A 19,931-nucleotide genomic window follows, 5' to 3' on the forward strand; every position below is an offset into this window, starting at 1 on the left:
GAGGAAGTGGGAGGGGAGCTGTTGTATTGTAAATTTTGGTCAATGACATGAGACAAAGTATATGTGAACTGCTATATGAAAAGTGAATTTGCTCTGTAAATCTTCACCCAAATCAAAATAAAATTTAAAAAAATTAATAATAATAAAAAAAAGAGTCATTATGGTCATATTAGGCAGAGTGGACAGTTGAACAGCCATGTTTGGTACTCAGGGGGTTCCTGACTGAAGACATCAAAGGCAGAGGATATGTGAAGGGTTGTGTCAGGTCAGCATGGAATAAGGGTGCCCATCAGACTTGGGGACCCTGCCTCCATCCACTTCTCAGGCTTCTCATCTGTGCAAAAGGACTGAAATCCCACCCGTTAAGATGATCTTGTCCCTCTTTAGCATGGAACTGCCTTGGAGTCTGTCTTTGCCATGGGCAGAGGCTGTACAACCACCTCTCCCTGTTCTCCAAGACAAACCTTTCTACCTTCAATGCACTAGTAATATAGTCATTTATCAAAAGTCATAAATACTAGAAGAGCATCTTGCATTGGGCATCAGGAGACAACATCAAGAATGTCCAAACCAACTTCATCAGCATCCTCGAAAGCTAGAAACCTTGCAAATGCCCATTAGCACAGAGTAGAGAAACTAGCTGAGGTCCAACAAGGCCATGGGACATTGCTCTGCTGCAGAAAGGAACCAACTACTGACACACGGACATGTTGACTCTCTCAAATGCAGTATCCTGAGTGAGAGAAGCCAGAGACCAAAAGGGCATGAAGTGGTGTGTGTGTATGTGTGTGTATGTGTGAGTGAAGAAGACAGATGGGGGCCTGATTTCTTGGGTCTGAGTCTCTGTGAACTTATGCCTCAGTTTGCTCATCTGACAAATGGGGATAATGACAGTTCTCCCTGGCAGGCTATTGTATGGATGAATGAACATATGAAAAGCTATAGAATGGTCATCAGTGCACAATGAGTTCTATACAAGTGTCAGCTACTGTCCTTATAATTTCTTAACAATTTTTGTGGCTTTCATTATATTAGAAGCATCTCTCTTTATCTTTAATTAAGGACAAAATCATTATAACTGCATTATGCAGTTTGGATTTACCTTTATTTATGACACCAGTCCCTTACTCTGATGGACATGGAATTTCCAACTTTTCACGATTTTAACAGCTCTAAGATGAATGGTATGAAATATAAATCTTTGCAGCAGACTCTTAATTATTTCCTTTGGCTAAATCTCATATGCATACATAATTTGAAGCTCTTAATACATTTTACTAAACTCCATCCAGGAAATTTCAATATACAGTCTCCACCAGACAAATCTGAGGACTCACTCCCCAGATTCTTACTGACATTCCATGTAATCATTATTTTTCTGTTATCTTTGCCAACTAGGTGAGTCAGAGATTAGCTTCATTTGTATTAGTATTTTTGCAGTTACTATGAGAGTAACTACATCTTTTCATGCCTATAGGCCATTTGTATTTCTTTTGTAAATTTCCTGCTCATGCATTTTCTTTGGATGTTCATCTTTGATTGATATGTAAGAACTCTTTATAAATTAATGCTGTTGATCCATTGTCCTATGCTTTTAATATTTTTTCCTAATTTTTAATCTGAATTTTTGTTTTGTTTTTTAATTATTAGACAATAACAAGTTTTTCCTTTTTACTCTTTGTATATTCAAATTTGTCAATTTCTCCCCCCTTTTTTATGTTAAATGATTTCTGCTTTTGGAGCCATGATTAGAAAATTATTGTATAAATATTTGCTTTTATTTCTTCTAACACTTCCTGATTTATTTTTTAACACCTTAATCTTCTAAGGGAGTGGTGCAAATGGGTAAGTATTCCACTACTAGTCAAAAGGTTTGTGATTTGAATCTGCACAGAAATACCTCAGGAGGCAGTCCTGGAAATTTCCTACTGAAGGTCACACAGCCTTGAAAAACCTAAGGCAGTTCTACTCTATACACATGGTATCGCAATGACTTAGAATCAACTTGATGACAACCAATATCCACAATCTTTTGAGGATCTGGAGTTTATTTTCCCCTACTCTGTTGCTTTCCTGGTGGTCTATCCCCACTGAGTGGCTACCCCTCCCCACGCACCTGTGTTGGTCCCTATGTAATCTCTCCCACAGTAGTACGTGGCCTGTGAACCATTCCCTTGCCCACTTATCCTATGGACAAAAGTACCTTGGCTGTGTCAAGAACTTCACTACCCTTGCTCAGGGCCATGACTGACTGCTAGGTCTTGTCCTGCCCTTTGCCCCAAGGGGCTTCCAAGGTGGGTCCTCATATCTGTCTCTTCTTCTCTAGGCACCTGCACTCAAGTGAAGCAACCTCTGCAGGGAACTTTCCAAGTCCTTCGTGGCAATGGCACTTCTGTGGGGACAGTGCTGCTGTTCCATTGCCCCTCTGGCCACCAGATGGGAGGGCCTGGTCTGATCACCTGTGCCTGGAAGGGGAGCATTGCTGAGTGGTCATCAGGGACACCTTCGTGCAAGTGTAAGGCGCACACAGTGGCTACCCCGGGTGGGTGGCCCTACATCCTTTCCACAGTGTGGCTATAGTTGTTCCCTGAGAAAGAGCAGCAGGTATGTATGTAGCCAAAAGCTGAGATTCTCTCAGATCCACATCCCTAAGCTTGTTTGGCCATGACTCCTGCCTGTTGGAATGCCACATTTATGGAGTGATGGAAACCTCCCAGACCTAAATCCTAACTCTGCCTCTAACCCACCCTGCCCCCTCCAAGAGGTTACTGGTACTGTCTGGACTTGAGCTTTGTCATCTGGCAAGTGGGGAAGATAATATTCACTCATTCATTACTTCACTCATTAGGTCAATCCATATACAAAGAATTCTATGCATTGGTGACACAGAGGACCACAGCATGTTCCAGTCCTGCAGCTCTCAGTCTAGGGGAGGAGATAGTTTTCTAGTTTTACTAGTTTTACAAGGTATAGAAGTTCTGGTGGTGCAGTGGTTTGACTCTTGGCTGCTAACTGAAAAGTCAATGGTTCAAACCCACCAGCTGCTCTGTGGGAGAGAGATGTGGCAGTCTACTTCCATACAGATTTATAGTCTTGAAATCCTATGAGGCAGTTCTACTGTACCCTATAGGATTGCTATGAGTCAGAATCAATTTGATGGCAATGCATTTGGCTTTTGGTTTGTTTATACAGAATATTGAAGGTTGAGATGAGATAATAACTGTTGAATGCCGTGGATGGCGTTTTCCAAAGTGAACCATGAGACTTTGATGTGTATTGTGCATAAAAAAGGGCTCCTTAGTTACTATAGTTTGGAAAATGCTGAGCTTATAGGCTACAGGACTTCTGGGAGCCTTTAAAATGCTTGTGTGGTATATAAATCTCTGAGAATGGAGGTGTTTGTTAGGATTGGCTTCCAAGAGATACAGAAGCCAAAGAATAGGAGCTTAACCACTTGGATAATGATCAGTGTGGGAGATCCTGAATACAGTGGGAGGAAAATATGGAACAAAACTCAAAATCATTTAAAAAAAAAAAAGACAAGGCTTATTGGTCTGATAGAGCCTTGTAAAACCCCTGAGACTAAAGTGACTAGTCACCCTTTGGGCCTGGAATTGAACTCACTCCCATGGCTTCCAGCCAAACAATAGATAAGCATATAAGGTGAATATGTATGCTAGGTAGGTACATTCCTTAGAATAGTCAGTTTTGGAAGATCAGAAGGGCAGTATTTGCAGAGGAAGATAGCTCAGGGGCAGGAATGCATAGGAAAGAAGGACACAGGGAAGAGGTAACCACAGGGAGGAAGTGGGAAGAGTGCTGTTACATTATGGGGATTGCAGTCAATCTCATGAAATAAAATGTGAATGAACTGTTGTGTGGAAAATGTATTTGCTCTGTAAACTTTCACCCAAATCATAATTAAAGAAAAAAAACAAACGAGATTAAGCAAGGTGAAACTTTTTATTACCCATAAGCCTCAAGATGGGCAGTCCTAGGCTTCTATAGTGCTCCACAATAATGGGGACTCAGGACCCTTTTGTCTTGTGGCTTTGGATCAACTTTATGATCCAAGATGCAGCATCTGTGTTTCAGGGTGAAGAGGCAGGCCAAAGGGCAATGTCTTAAGAAAAGTCCTTGGAAGTTGTTCCACATCACTTTCTCTTACTGGTTGTACTATGGTCATATGGCCACAGGCTGCTTCAAGGGAGGCTGGGAAATGTACTCTTCATTCTGATTGACCAATGTCCAGCTAAGATACAAGAGAAAATGAGTATTAGGGGACATGAGCAGTGCTCACCACTGGAAATAGAGTATATAGTGTTGTTCAAATTGGAATCCCAGTTCCTTTTTTTCACAGAACATCCCTTAGAACCTGATAGACCCTAGTTGTTAACACATAGCTGAGGTCACATAGCTAATACATGACAAAGCAGGTTTCAAACCAACAATGCTATTTAACCTCAAAGCCTGGCCATTTTTCTTGGTTTTATTCCTTCTTGGAAACTGACCTGACAAGGCATGTAGGCACTGAAGAGTTTTGCCAGCTCAGAGCATTGTGGAAACTCAGACCCTAGGCCAGGTAAGTCTTTGTCAATGATGATGGCTGCTGCCATCTGGTCTTGGTGGTTCCACCCTTCCTCTGCTTCTCAACCAAGATTCCAGTTGGTGGGAGTGAGTGAGACCATCACTCTGACCTCCCATCAGAGCCTTTCAATTTTCCATTCTACAAACTCCTGCATGACCTCCACAAACCCTCCAAAAATGGTCCCTTCTCGGGGGGAATCTTCCCTGCTAACCCTACCCACAGTAACAGTTTATAGAAACCTTTGGTTCTGTCTCAGAACAAGCTCCCTGAGGCCAGTCTGAGTCTAACCTCAGGCCCAGGCAGGCTTGGGCAAGCCTGCCCAGGGGTTGGTGCATGTCTCCCTAACAGCTGTGCTCCCATCTGAGACCTTCGGCTTCAGGGTAGCTGTGATTGCCTCCATTGTCAGCTGTGCCATCATCCTGCTCATGTCCATGGCCTTCCTCACCTGCTGCCTAATGAAGTGTGTGAAGCGGGCAGAGCAGCAGCGCTCTGACAGGTACAGCCTGGCCCACAGGGTAAGGATGGGGAGAGTTGTGGAGGATGTCCTAAGCTCTCCAGGCCTTGGGTCTTCCCTGTGAAACGGGCCTACAGCCTTGAGTTCTGCAGCCTTCTTGGTGTCCATGCTCCTAGGAGAGAAGTATGTTATAGGAAATACCCTGGCCATGTTTGGTAGATCATATGCATATGGCCTAGCATGCGATCTATCCTGGTAAATGTTCTATATATGCTTGAGAAGAATATGTATTCTGTTGTTGTTGGGTAGAGTGTTGTACAGATGTCTGTTCAGTCTAGTTGGTTTATAAGTCCTGTGGGCTGCCTGTCACTGCTGAGCAGCTGGCCTGCAAGGGACTGGCAAAGGGGTGGTGTCTAGTCCTGAGCTGGCAGAATTGGGGTGTGTGCTGTTGCAGTTGGCAGGCTTGGCATCATGCTGTACATGGAGACCCAGCAGCCCCACCTGTGAGCAAGGCTGCTGATGGACATGGAAACCAGACACCCTGTTCAGGAACATGCACATGTGTTGTGGGACCATAAAGAAAACCTGAGCAGTGAATAAACTCCAAAGTCAGAGTAGCCTCATTTCACTGGGATGCACAGGCAAATTGTTTATTATCCTTCAACCTGTGCATACATACCATCTGCACCTGACATATTTAAGAGTCATTCAGGTGCTGTGGACACCCACGTACTTCACGTGGCATCATTCAATCACACTGTAAACAAGGGTTGATTAACCATAGCCCACAGGTAGAATCTGGCCTGCCACCTGTATTTGTAAATAAAGGTTTATTGGGACATAGCCATGTTCCTTGGCTTTTGTGCTACAGAGACGCCCTGTAGTATTCCATTCCTGGTCCTTTCAGAGGATATCCACAAATGTGCACAGAGCCTTGGGGCTGTGTGAAGCCTGTGGCATTGCTGGTCCACATCCTGGAGATGCTGTGTGTTGAATGTTCTTTACTTTCTCATCCAGAACAGCCCAGCTGTGGTACCAGCTTAGAGGGGAGGACCTGGAAACAGTACAGGCTGCCTATCTTGGCCTCAAAGGACTCAACAACAACAACAGCCACCCCAGGAGCCAGCCCCACTTAGGGGAAGCTACCATGCAGGCACATGACAACCACTGCTTCACCACGTGAGCACAGCAGCCTGGCGGTTATGGGGGTGGCTATTCTGGGGCCTAAGAGCTAGGACCTCACCCTGCTGCAAGTCAGACTCACCCCTCCAAGGCAGGGGCTAAGGGTCCTTCTGGGTCTATCCTTACCTCAACATTTCTAGCACCCAAAACTACCCCCCACCATTTTTTATTTTGAGAATTCAAATCAATATAGAAGAATAGGTACACTCAACACATGCATCTCCTGATTCCTTTACCTGGACTCAGCAGCTAAAAAGATTCTGCCATATTCTCTTCTCCCTCTCTCCCTCCCCCCTTCTATCTTTCTTTCATATATGTATATATAAATTTTTTTTCTGAACCATAGGGACTATGTGGTAGTCAATGTCATGAGTAGCTTTAAATGTGTGTTTGTATGCTGTGGTCCGGGGTCCATCCAGGATCACATGCAGCTTATTAGTCAGGTGTCTGGCTCTTTGGTCTCTCATGCACTGGTATGGAGTCTCCAACGGGACGTGCACAGGGGAAGTGCGGGTCTATCTGGACTCCATTGTTCAGATTCAAATGTGCATTCCCTGCATGAGGGTTTTGCAGATGACGTGTGTCCTGTGCATCAGTTCATCTCTTCAAAGGCACAGGTATCAGGAGCCTTTGATGAGCTATACTGATTCTGATATCTGGGGCACGTAAGGCATATCCTCCAGAGCACTCTGTTGCTGGGTGACTAAGAAGTGACTCTGAGTGGGATGACTTCTGCTCCTGCAGCCTCTGAGCCTCATATCCATGGATGATCCTTGGATTGTCCTATGGGTTTGCAAAATGGTGATGCTGTAATTCTGCCATTCCTGCCATAAGAAATGAGGATGAACTCTTCGGCTTTTTTTCCTCCTTTTTTATTGTTATTTTGTTTTATTGTCATTTTTGTATCACTGTGAACTCATGGATGCACTTTCTAAAAACTTTGTTTTGGGAAAATGTCACAAGAACACAAAAATAGAAGAGTGTAGTGATATCCTGTCTCAGTTTCATCAATGACCAATTCATGACCAAGCCATGTCCTTGACCACTCCCCCCAATTACTTTGAAGCACAATTCTTTTTTTTTTTTTCACTCTGTTCTTTTACCAGTAGAAGTCTGTTACGCTTTGCCTGTGTCCTCCTGATATGTCCCGTCATTCTCTAAGCACTTCCTTTCTTGCGTAAGATGCTCCAGGCTCATCTAGTACTTCTGCTCAGCCCAACAGCCAGCCCTTCTCCAAGATTAGCCCTTCTCCACGTGAGGAGCATGTTTGGAAGCCCAGGCTAGGTATTGGTCATGAGTTATCAGCCTGGTGCTAAGTCTCACAAAAGCATGTCCTTACCCAGTTGCCACCAGAACCCTGGTAGCAGCGCAACAAAAACAAATGCACTCCCATCAAGTCAGATTCGACTCATAGCGACCCCTCCTTGGGTTTCCAAGGCAGTATCACTAAGGAAGTAGATTGCTCATCCTTCCTTCCGAGGAGTGGCTGGTGGGTTTGAACTGCCAGCCTTCTGGTTAGCAGTCAAAGCTTTCTTAAGCTTCCTTTCTTCACATGAACCTCAAAAAGCCCCTTCCCACCCTCAGGAAGGAGAGCAGCCCTGCTCATTGAAGCCCACAGCCCCTACAGGGTCCAGGCTGGGAAATAGTGAAGCCCCCTTTTACATGCCAGAGAAGCCCTTTCTCAGGCTAAGAGGGAGGAACCAGTGTTCCTGAGACCTGTCCCTAACTCATGCCCAGCCCCTGGTAACTGCCTCTGCCACTGCCAAGATGCTTATAAGGTGCTACTCCTTTTAGGAGCTTTCAGGCATTTTGATCAAGAGACATAATGTCCTTGGAAAGTCCAACAGCCCATAAACACTCCTGAAGGACAGCAGAAAAGTCTACAGCTGTTTACAAACACATCCAAGTTGGAAGAGCCCTAATCTAGTGGGAAAGTGCAATTATAGTCAGCTGAACCTGCCAGTGTGGGGCCATGCCTAATTAGGGCTGGGCATGACCGGGCTGGGCCATGTGCAAAGACACTGGCCCTTCCTCTGGGTCAGGTCCCACCACTAGGCAAGGAGGAGTCTTAGTCATCATTGATCCCTTGGCAGGCTCAGCTGATCTGGGCCTGGTACAAATTCTGGAGTCTGTTTGTGGTTGGGATGATGGGACAGGAGAATGCACACAGCCTGAGTGGAAGCGAGGTCAACAGTTGTTCAATACCAAGGGGCTTCCCTGTACCCAGTGACTGCCCCATACCCAGGTGCTGCTCCAGAACCAGGGTGCACCAGGTGTACACTTTTTCATTCTCCTGAACCAATACCCTACCCCACACACAGGCTGGTGTGTGATGGTCCCACCTGATCTTTCTGACGGTTGGGAGTGGTGGGCCATTGAGGTGCCAGTCTACCATAAGACAGTTGACTGGAAGATGAGAGGTTAGAGGGTCCTGGGACCAGCCCATCTGCCCAGCTCCATGGAAGGTCCCAACCCTGGCACCTGGGAAGATGGCAGTAAGCCCACCCCACCCACTCTTCCTACAGCTCACACCTCATCTCCCCACAGAGACTATGGTGAAAGCACCAGAGAGCTGGCCAGCATGGGCCACAGCATGGATAAGGACCCTTGGATCCCTGAGCCTGGTGCTCTGAGCCCCAGCATCTCTTCCAGCTTACCCCACACCCAGGTGATGGTGCACATAGATAACCCTGCACAGACTCTGCCTGCTGGACCCACCCCAGGAATGCCAGGACAGGCAGCAGCAAACATCCCAGGGTAACCAAGAAAGTCACAACCAATGCCTGCCAGCCCAGCGCACACAAGACCTGGAGGTTGAGGTCCATCTCACGAGCCTGCGATCTGGTTTCCAAGTGTGTCTAAATGGAAAAGTGGTGTCACTGAAACTGAGCTGACACCAGAGACTGGGGACCTCAGTGGGAGTGCTCTGTCCTAAGGGAGCCTGGCTGTAATCATTGTTATAGATATGCTTCCTCAAAGCCATTGCTGAAGAACACACCAGCTGTAGCCTCCTGCTTACCTCGGTTCCCTTAGAGAGACTGGGAGACATTTTTAGAAAATATAGTTTTGCATAACAGACAAAAAAAACAGCAATAAACTTCTTTTTCAGAAATTACAAATGGCTGTTCTAAAACTTAGCATCTTCTTCAGCAAGATATTCTGCTTCTAAGCAGGGACTCATGTAGGATTCTGCATCCATTATCTATCAAGTAGAGGGTGAGGGTATGAAATAAAATAATTATATTTCTAATATTGAAAAACACAAATGTAAAAATCACTGTTTCATTTTTTTTAGAGTAAAGAGTTTATTATAAAGATAGATGCACTAGATACAACAATGAGTCTCTCCTCATCCAAAGCAAAGAAGAATGAAGAAAAACAACATATGTGGAAACAATTCATCCAAGGGACTACTTAGTAGACCATGTGAACCTCTACTTATATGCCCATGATAACAGAAGAGCTAGATGGTGTCTGGCTATCACTGTCAACCACTCAGAAAGGATCAGTATAGGAGATCCTGGATAGAGTAGAAGAACAATGTGGAACAGAATTCAAAATCATAAAAAAGACCAGGTTTACTAGTCTGAAAGAGACTGGTGAGACCCCCCGAGAATATGATCCCTAGTTACCATTCAGGTTGAACTCACACCTGTGGCTTCCAGTCAAATAATAGATAGGCATATGGGGTGAACATTTATACCAGGTAGATATACTCCTTATAATGATCAATCATGGGAGAACAGAAGAGCAGTATTTGCACAGAAAGATAGCTCAGGAGGTAGGAATGTATAGGAAAAAAGGACAGGGAAGAGGTAACTACAGGAAGTGGGAAGAGAACTGTTACATTGTTGGGAATTGCAGTCAATGTCATGAAACAAAATGTGTATGAACTGCTGTGTGGAAAATGAATTTTCTCTGTAAACTTTCACACAAATCACAAAAATTAAAAAGAAGTGCGACCAGGAACTAGATCTGGAAAGCTGCCAAGAACTAAGCAGTCCTAGGGAACTGCTACTCTCACTGCTTTTCTGCTTTGCTTTTTGTACCTTCTCCATCTACCTCTCTTCAGCAGCCAGCTCACAGAGGACCTTTCGTTTCTTCCATTTAAAGAAAAAAAAAAAAATTGTTATTTGGGTGAAAGTTTACAGAGCAAATTCATTTTGTTCCATGATATTGCAGTCCCCATAATGTAACAGCTGTCTTCCCAATTCCTCCCTGTGATTACCTTTTCCATGTATGTCCTTCTTTCCTGTGCATTCCCACCCTCTGAACTATCTTCCTGCGCAAATACTACCCTTCTGATCTCCCAAGGTTGATTGTTCTAAGGAGTATATCCATCTGGTGTAAATGTTCACCTTATACAACTGTCTACTTTTTGGCTGGAAGTCATGGGAGTGAGCTCAATTTCAGGCACAGACGGTAATTAGGGACCATAGTCTCTGGGGTTTCACCAGTCTCTATCAGACCAAAGATCCTGCCTTTTTTATGATTTTGAGTTTTGTTCCACATTTAAAAATAAATAAATATATTGTGATTTGGGTTAAAGTTTACAGAGCAAATTCATTTTCCATACAGCAGTTCACATACACTTTGTCTCATGGCATTGACTGCAATTTCCTACAATGCAACAGCTCTCTTTCCACTTCCTCCCCATAGTTACCTCTTCTTTGTGTCCTTCCTTCCCATGCACTCCTGCCCCCCAACCTGTTTCCCTGCGCATACACAGCCCTTCTATTCTCCCATGATTCATCTCTCCAAAGAGTGTATCTACCTAATGTAAATGTTCAGCCCATATGCTGGGCTTTTATTTGGCTGGAAGCCACAGGAGTGGGTTCAATTCCAGACCTGAAGGGAAGCTAGGGGCCATAGTCACAGGGGTTTCACCAGGCTCTAACAGACCAGTAAACCTGGTCCTTTTTTTTTTCTTTATGATTTTGTGTTTTGTTCCACATTGTTCTCCCACTCTATCCAGGATCTACATAGATCCCCCTCCAAGTGCTTGACAGTGGTAGCTGGGCACTATCTAGTTCTTCTGGTCTCATAGTCACATAGGCTGAGGGTTGCATGGTGTACCAGTCCCTTGGACTAATTGCTTCCATGTGTCTTTGGTTTTCTTCATTCTACTTTGCTCTGGATGAGGTGATACCCAACATTGCATCTAGATTGTTGCTTGCAACCTTTTAAGATCCCAGTAGCTACTCTCCAAAGTAGGATGTAGAACAATGTTTTTGTTGTTCCACAATTTTTTCCCACTCTATCCAGGATCTATTTTGATCCCTTTCCAAGTGGTTGACAGTGGTAGCCGGGCACCATCTAGTTCTGGTCTCAGGGTCATATAGGCTGAAGTTTGCATGATCCACTAATCCCTTGGACTAATTATTTATATGTATCTTTGGTTTCCTTCATTCTTCTTTGCTCTGGACAAGGAGAGACTAATTGTTGCATTTTAGATGGCCACTTACAAGCTTTTAAGACCCTATTTACTACTCACCAAAATAGGATGTAGAACAATGTTTTTGTATGTTATGCCAATTGAACTTGATGTTCCCCACAACTGTCTCAATGTTTTATACTTGTGTAAGAAAATCTTAAATCCTAGTGGCATAAAAGTAGTCATCTACTATTACCTCTCAGGGCTCTGGGCTTGACTGGGCTCAGCTAAGGGATTCTTATTCAGCATGTTTCATGGTGGTTGCAGTCAGGTAGTAACGTGTGCTGCGGTTATAGCAAAGGCCAGTTCACTCACTTGTCTAGTGGTTGCTGCTTGCAGCTGAGATCTCATGGGGTATGTTGGTCAGAACACCACATATGGTTGCCACCATATGTATGGCGTGGCATACATATACACAACATGGTGGCTGGGTTCCAGTGGTGAGAGTCCCAAGTGCAGGTGCCAGGTAGAAGCTACATTGCCTTTTATGACTTGGCCTGGGAAGTCACACAAGGTCACTTCAGCTGCATTCTATTAAAAATAGAGATCACCCCATCCCAGAGTATGACCTTACCCATGTTTGGGAGTTCCGGTATATTTGTAAATGTATGCTTCAGACCTTCCCAACCTAACTTCCCTCCACATTTACTTATGTGACCCTGATCTGCCAGTGCCTGATGCTCTCTTTCAGCAGTACTTTTAGTTTTTCCTTCCATTTACTATAAACCCACTGCCACTGAGTTGTTGTTGTTGTTATGTGCCGTTGAGTCAGACCCGACTCCTAGCGACCCCTCCTTGGGTTTCCGAGGCAGTATCACTACAGAAGTAGATTGCCCAACCTTCCTTCCAGGGAGTGGCTGGTGGGTTTGAACCGCCAGCCTTCTGGTTAGCAGTCAAGTGCCTTAGACACTATGCTACCAGAGCTCCCTAGAGACCCATATTGGGTTTCCAAGGCTGTAAATATTTATGTAAGTAAATTGCTTCATCTTCCTCCCACAGCACAGCTGGTGAGTTTGAACCACCAACCTTCCAGTTAGCAGCCAAAATCCACTATGCCATTAGAGCTCCATTTACTATAAAATTTTTAATAACAAATTTTGATAATGATAAAGGTAAAATGTTTTACCTTTAATTCACCCTTGTAATTTTATAAAATCAGCCTGCAACCTCCCAGAAAAGGATAAAGCCCAACCCATAATAAGTGGGAGGGGAACTAGACTCCACATCTAGATGGAAGGAGTACAAAAAATTTACAGACAAACTTTTAACTATCACAATCACATTTTTAACCCAGTTACTTTTAAAAGAAATTATATAAAAAATATGACTATGTCTCCTATCCTTCCAGTCCTACTCCCAGTGATGTTCATGTTAACTTTGTCCATAGATAACTATGCATATAGACATACATGAGTAACAAGAGGTGGTTTTTATAACTTCTATTTTATTACTTTTTACTGCTTTGTTCTAAGTTTTGACATCAGTGTATGTGAGTCCTTGAAGCTACTTCATTCTTCTTTTTCAGGATTATTTTGGCTATTCTAGGTTTCTTGCAATTTGTATGAATTTTAGAATCAGCTTGGCAATTTGTACAAAAAAGTCAGCTGGGATTCTGATAGGAATTATGTTGACTCTGTAGATCAGTTTGGAGAGTACTGACATTTTAACAATGTTAAGTCTTCAGTCCATGAACATGGGATTTTTTTCCCCATTTATCTAGACCTTTAATTTCTTTAAACCATATTTTATGGTTTTCAGAGTGAAAGTTTTATACTTCTACTGTTAAATGTATTTCTAAATATTTAATTCTTTTTTATGCTATTGTGAATGGAATTGTTTTCTTAATTTCATTTTTTGGATTGTTCACTGCAGGTGCATAGAAATACGATTGATTTTTTTTTTTTTAATTGATCTGTGTCCTGCAAAGTTGCTGAACTCATTTATTAGTCATAATAGTTTTTAGTGGATTTCTTAGGATTTCCTATAAGGAAGATCATGTCATCTGTGAATAGAGATTTACTTTTACCTTTCCAATCTGAATGCATTTTTTTTTTCTTGCCTAGTTACCCTGACTATATTCTCCAGTACAATGTTGAATAGAAGTGGTGGGAGTGGATATCCTTGTCTTGTTCTTGGTCTCAGGAAGAAAGCATCCAGTCTTTCACCATTTAGTGTGATATTAGGTATGGTATTTTTTAAAATGCTCTTTATCAGATTGAGGAAGTTCCCTTGGATCCACGGGGTAAACCCCATTTGGTTATAGTGTAGAATTCTTTGTATATACTGCTATATATATGTTGGCACAACTCAAAATGAGAAAAAAACAGCTGCAAACATCCATTAATAATTGGAACATGGAATGTACAGAGTATGTATCTAAGAAATTTGGAAGTTGTCAAAAATGAAATGGAAGAGAAAATGGAAAAGATCGATGTCCTAGGCATAAGTGAGCTAAAATGGACTGATTTTGGCCATTTTGAATCAGACAACCATATGATCTACTATGCCAAGAATGACAAATTGAAGATGAATAGCATGGCATTCATTGTCACAAAGAATGTTTCAAGATCTATTCTGAAGTACAATGCTGTCAGTAATATGATAATATCCATATGCCTACAAGGAAGAACAATGCTCCTTCCAAGTCCTAGCCAAGCCATTAGCCACAGCCCCATGAATCTGCATATAATCACACATCTGGCCATTTCTTATTCCATGCAAAGGGAACAGCCATATGCATGGCTCAAAGTTCTGCCCATTGGGAAGATTTCCCTTCACCACTGCCCTTCAAAAAAGTCCCAGAAAGGGGCTGCAGTGCTGCTGCTGTCCACTTTCGAGTGGTGCCTGCAAATCACGCAGAACCATCTATAAACCAGGCAAGAGTTTTCTCTTCCTCAGTCAACTGATCATCAGGAACTCCCCATGAGGCCATAGGCACAGACTGGGAGAAGGAAGGTAATGTGACTGGAATGGAGACCATAGGTATTTGGGCCACTTCCTCATGCAACTTATTTGTGCCTTCAGGTCCTGCTGGAGCCCTATCTCTGATATACCACTTCCATTTAATGATGGAGTGCTGCTGTGCACATCCAATTTTATGACTCTGTGGGTCAGACAACACTCAATTCATGATGGGCAGCTCAGGCCTCATGGTGACTTGGTGGCCCGCGATTAGGCATTCAGTCTCTACTAAAACCCAATAACAAACTAAAACCTGTTTCTCAAAAAGAGAGTAGTTATTTGCAGAGGATGGCAGGGCTTTGTTCTAAAATCCCAAGGGTCTGCATTGTGATTCACCAATAGGGACCTGCCAAAGACTCCAAACAGCATCTCTGTCTACTACAGACATCAAGCACCATTGGATCAGCTGGATCATATGGCCCAAATGGCAGAGCAGCCTGCCCTGCAGCCTGAATCTGTTGCAGAGCCCTCTGTTTTTCTGGGCCCTACTCAAAACTAGCAGCTTTCCAAGTCACTTGATAAACAGACTGCAGCAACACACCCAAAAGAGGGATATGTTGCCTCCAAAATCCAAAGAGGCCCACCAGATGTTGTGCCTCCTTTTTAGTAGTGGGGGAAGCCAAGTTGACACACTATCACATCCCTGTACCAAAAAGAATTGGTCAGTGTTTCATTTCAGGAGGTGGCATATGATCAAGAACCAGTGGTACTGGAGGAAGAAGTCAAAGCTTCCCTGAAGGAAATGGCAAAGAACAAGACTCCAGGAATTGTTGAAATACCCAGTGAGATGTTTCCACAAACTGATGCTGTTCTGGAGGCGCGCACTTGTTCATACCAAGAAATTTGGAAGACAGCTACCTGGCCAACTGACTGGAAGAGATCCATATCTGTACCCATTCCAAAGAAAGGTGATCCCACAGAATATGGAAATTATCAAACAGTATTGTTAATACCACACACAAGTAAAATCTTATTGAAGATAATTCAAAAATGATTGCAGCAGTATATTGACAGAGAACTTCCAGAAATGCCAGCTGGATTCAGAAGAGGATGTGGAATGAAGGATATCATTGCTGATATCAGATGGATCTTCGCTGAAAGCAATGAATACCAGAAAGATGTTTACTTGTGTTTTATTGACTATACAAAAGTATTCAATTGTGTGGATCCATAACATTATGGATAGCATTGAGAAGAATGGGAATTCCAGAACACTTAATTGTGCTCATGAGGAACCTGTACATAGACCAGGAGGCTGTCATTTGAACAGAACAAGGGGATACTGCATGGTTTAAAATCAGGAAAGGAGTGCATCAGAGTTGGATACAACCTTTCACCATACTTATTCTATACACTGAGCAGATAATCTGAAAAACTAGACTCTATGAAAAGAACATGGCATCAGGATTGGAGGAATACTCATTAACAACCTGCAATATGCAGATGACACAACTTTGCCTCCTAAAGTGAAGATGACTTGAAGCAGTTATTGATGAAAATTAGACAGCAATTTACAGTATGGATTACATCTCAACATAAAGAAAATGAAAATCCTCACAACCAAACCAGTAAACAGCATCACAATAAATGGAGAAAAGATTGATGTTGTCCAAGATTCCATATTACTTGATTCCACAGTCAACACCAGTGGAAACTGTGGTCAGGAAATCAAATGACATATTTCACTGGGCAATACTTCTGCAAAAGACCTCTTTAAAGTACTGAAGAGCAAAGTTATCTCCTTGAAGACTAAGGTACGCCTAACCCAAGCCATGATATTTTTGATCACCTCATATGCCTGTGAAAGCTGGGCAATGTATGAGGAAGACTGAAGAAGAGTTGATGCTTTTGAGTTTGGTGTTGGTGAAGAATACTGAAAGTACCATGGACTTCCATTAGAACTAACAAATCTGTCCTGGAAGTAGTGCAGCCGGAATGCTCCTTGGAAGTGAGAACAGCCAGACTTTGTCTAACCTACTTTGGTCTTGTTGTCAGAAGGGACCATTCCCTGGAGAAGGATATCTTGCTTGGGAAAGTGGAGGGTCAACAAAAAAGGGGAAGGCCCTCAACGAGATGACACAGTGCCTGCAACAATGGGCTCAGGTATAGCAAAGATTGTGAAGCTGGCACTGGACCAGGCAGTGTTTCATTCTGTTGTACATAGGGTCAGCGCCAACCCAATGACACCTAACAATAATAACAATAACAACATATGTTGCTGAATTCAGTTTGCTTGTATTTGGTGATGATTCTTTTTTTGGGGGGGCGTTGGTGGTGGTGTCCATATTCATAAAAGATACTTGTCTGTAGTTTTCTTTACTTATGATGTCTTTGTCTAGTTTTGGTATCAGAGTAATACTGGCCTCATAGAATGAGTTGAAGACTAGTCCCTTCTCTTCTGTTTTTCAGAAGTGTTTGTAGAGAATTACTATTTATTCTTTAAATCTTTGGTAGAATTCAGCAGTGAAACCAATGAGTCCTGGATTTTCCTTTTTAAGTAGTTTAGTGATGACTGATTCAATCTCTTCACTTGTTATAATTTACACAGATTATATATTTCTTCTTGAGTGAGTTTTGGTATTTTGTCTTTCTAGGGATTTGTCTGTTTCATCTCAGTCATCTGATTCGTTGACATATAATTGTTCATAGTCTTCTTTTGTAATCCTTTTTATTTCTGTAAGTTTGGTAGTAATGTCCCTTTTTACATTTCTGATCTAGTAATTTGAGTATTCTTTCTTTTTCTCTTGGTCAGACTGGCTAAAGAACTAGTTTTTGGTTTCATTGATTTTTCTCTATTGCTTTTCTGTTCCCTATTTATTAATTTCCACTCTGATTTGTATTATCTCCTTCCTTCTGCTTGTTTTAGGTTTAGTTTGCTCCTCTTTTCCCAATATCTAAAGATGGAAGATTAGGTTATTGATATGAAATCTTTCTTAATATTGGCATTTACAGCTATGAATTTCTCTCTAAGCACGGCTTCAGCTGCATCCCGTAAGTTTTCATATTTGTGTCTTCATGTTGTTCAATGTTTGAATTTCTTCTTTGACTTATCGGTTATTTAGGAGTATGTTATTTACTTTATACACATTGGTGAGTTTCCCCCATGTTTCCCTGTTACTGATTTCCAATTTCATTCCATAATAGGCAGAGAACATTGTATTATTTCTATCCCTTTAGATTTATTGAAACTTGGCTTAAGGCCTAGTATATATAGACCTATCCTGGAGAATATTCTATATGTACTTGAGGAGAATGTGTATTCTATTGGTGTTGGATAGTGTTCTATATAGATGTTTGTTAGGTCTAGTTGGTTATAATAGTTTTCAGATCTTCTATTTGCTGTCCATATTCTGTCCAGTTGTAAGATCCATTATTGAAAATTGGGTAGTGAAGTCTCCAGCTATCATTGTTGAATTGTCTGTTTCTCCCTTCATTTCTGTCAGTTTTTGCTTCCTATATATCGGTGCTCTGTTATTAGATATAAGGAGCTCTGGTGCCATAGTGGTTAAACCATTTGGCTGCTAACCTAAAAAAGGTTGGCAGCTCAAACCTACCAGCCGCTCCACAGGAGAGAGATGAGGCAGTCTGCTTCTGTAATGATTTACAGCCTTGGGTTTCTATGGGGGCAGTTCTATTCTGTACTATAAGTTTGCTATGAGTCGGAATCAAGTCAATGATAATGGGTTTTGGTTTGGTTATTGGATATATATATATATATGTTCACAATTTTTTTATCTTCCTGATGGATTGACCTTTTTATCATTGCAAAATACCATCTTTATCTTAGTAACATTTTTAGTTTTAAGGTATATGTTGTCTTATATTAGTATAACCACTCCAGCTTTCCTATGGATACTGTTTGAATTATTTTTTCCCTTTCTTTTACTTTCAATCTATTTGTATCTTTAAATCTATTTCCTGTGGAGAATATATAGTTGGGTCATGATTTTCACTCAGTCTGACTCTCTTTGTCTTTTTATTGGATTGTTTAATCTATTCATATTTAATGTTTATATTGATAAAACTCACTGCCATTGAGTTGATTCGACTCATAGGGACCCCTCCTTGGGTTCCTGAAGTGGTATCTCTATGGAAGTAGATTGCCCAATCTTCCTTCTGAGGCATGGCTGATGGGTTTGAACCACTAGCCTTCTGGTTGGCAGTCAAATGCCTTAGGCACTATGCCACCAGATACAATAGCTATCAAAAAAATAAAATACTTGGGAATAAATCTTACCAGGAACACAAAAGACCTGTATAAAGAAAACTATAACACACTACTTCAAGAAACTGTAAGAGATCTACATAAATGGAAGAACATACCATGCTCTTGGATAGGAAGATTGAACATTGTGAAAATGTCAATGCTACCCAAAGCAATCTATCATTCAATGCAATCCCAATCCAGATCCCATTAGCAATCAAATGCCTTAGGCACTATGCCACTAGAGCTCCCTCAGCATTCTTCAAGGATATGGAAAAACTAATCCCTACTTTAATATGGAAAGGAATGAAACCTTGGATAAGCAAAGCAATATTGAAGAAAAACAACAAAGTGGGAGATCTTACACTCCTGGGTCTCAAAACCTAACATACAGCCACAGTAGTCAAAAAAGCCTGGTACTGGTACAATGACAGACACATAGACCAGTGGAACAGAATTGGGAACCCAGAAATAGATCCCTCAACCTATGGTCAGCTGATTTTTGACAAAGAGCTGAAATCCATTAAATGGGGAAGAGAATGTTTGTTTAATAAATGGTGCTGGCAAAACTGGAGATCCATTTGCAGAAAAATGAAACAAGATCTGTACCTGGCACTATACACAAAAACTAACTCCAGATGGATCAAAGACTTAAATGTGAAACCTTTTTTTCCTCAAGGAAAAAAATAGGGACAAATTTAGGGGCCCTAATTTATAGCATAAATAGACTATCAAGCATAACCCAAAATGCACAAACAGCTGAAAATAAACTAGATAAATGGGACCTTCTAAAAACTAAATGTTTATGTGCTTCCAAAGACTTCTCCAAAAGAGTAAAAAGAGAACCTGCAGATTGGGAAACAATATCCAGCAACAACATATCTGACAAAGGACTTATTTCTAAAATTTATAGAAAACTCCAACACTTCAACAACAAAAAGATTAACAATCCAATTTAAAAATGGTTGGAAGACCTAGATGTCCATCAACTGAGGAATGGATAACCAAACTATGGTACATACACGCAATGGAATACTATGCAACGCTAAAGAATAATGTAGAATCTGCAAAACACCACATAACATGGATGAACTTGGAGGACATTATG

General features: G+C 41.9%; 1 protein-coding gene across 1 annotated transcript in view; it reads left to right on the top strand.

The window, feature by feature from the left end:
- The window catches only part of SUSD3 (sushi domain containing 3), a 46,570-nt gene extending 37,585 nt beyond the window's left edge, over nucleotides 1-8,985 (top strand). The window contains exons 2-5 of the mRNA XM_042782560.1: nucleotides 2,327-2,515; nucleotides 4,937-5,084; nucleotides 6,060-6,221; nucleotides 8,772-8,985. Of these exons, the coding sequence (XP_042638494.1) occupies nucleotides 2,327-2,515; nucleotides 4,937-5,084; nucleotides 6,060-6,221; nucleotides 8,772-8,985 (713 nt within the window). The remainder of the gene's footprint in view (nucleotides 1-2,326; nucleotides 2,516-4,936; nucleotides 5,085-6,059; nucleotides 6,222-8,771) is intronic.
- Nucleotides 8,986-19,931: the final 10,946 nt, after the last annotated feature.

The sequence above is a fragment of the Orycteropus afer genome, unplaced genomic scaffold (assembly GCF_000298275.1).
Source record: "Orycteropus afer afer isolate SDZICR_OR568_19922 unplaced genomic scaffold, OryAfe1.0 scaffold00368, whole genome shotgun sequence".
Taxonomy (NCBI): domain Eukaryota; kingdom Metazoa; phylum Chordata; class Mammalia; order Tubulidentata; family Orycteropodidae; genus Orycteropus; species Orycteropus afer.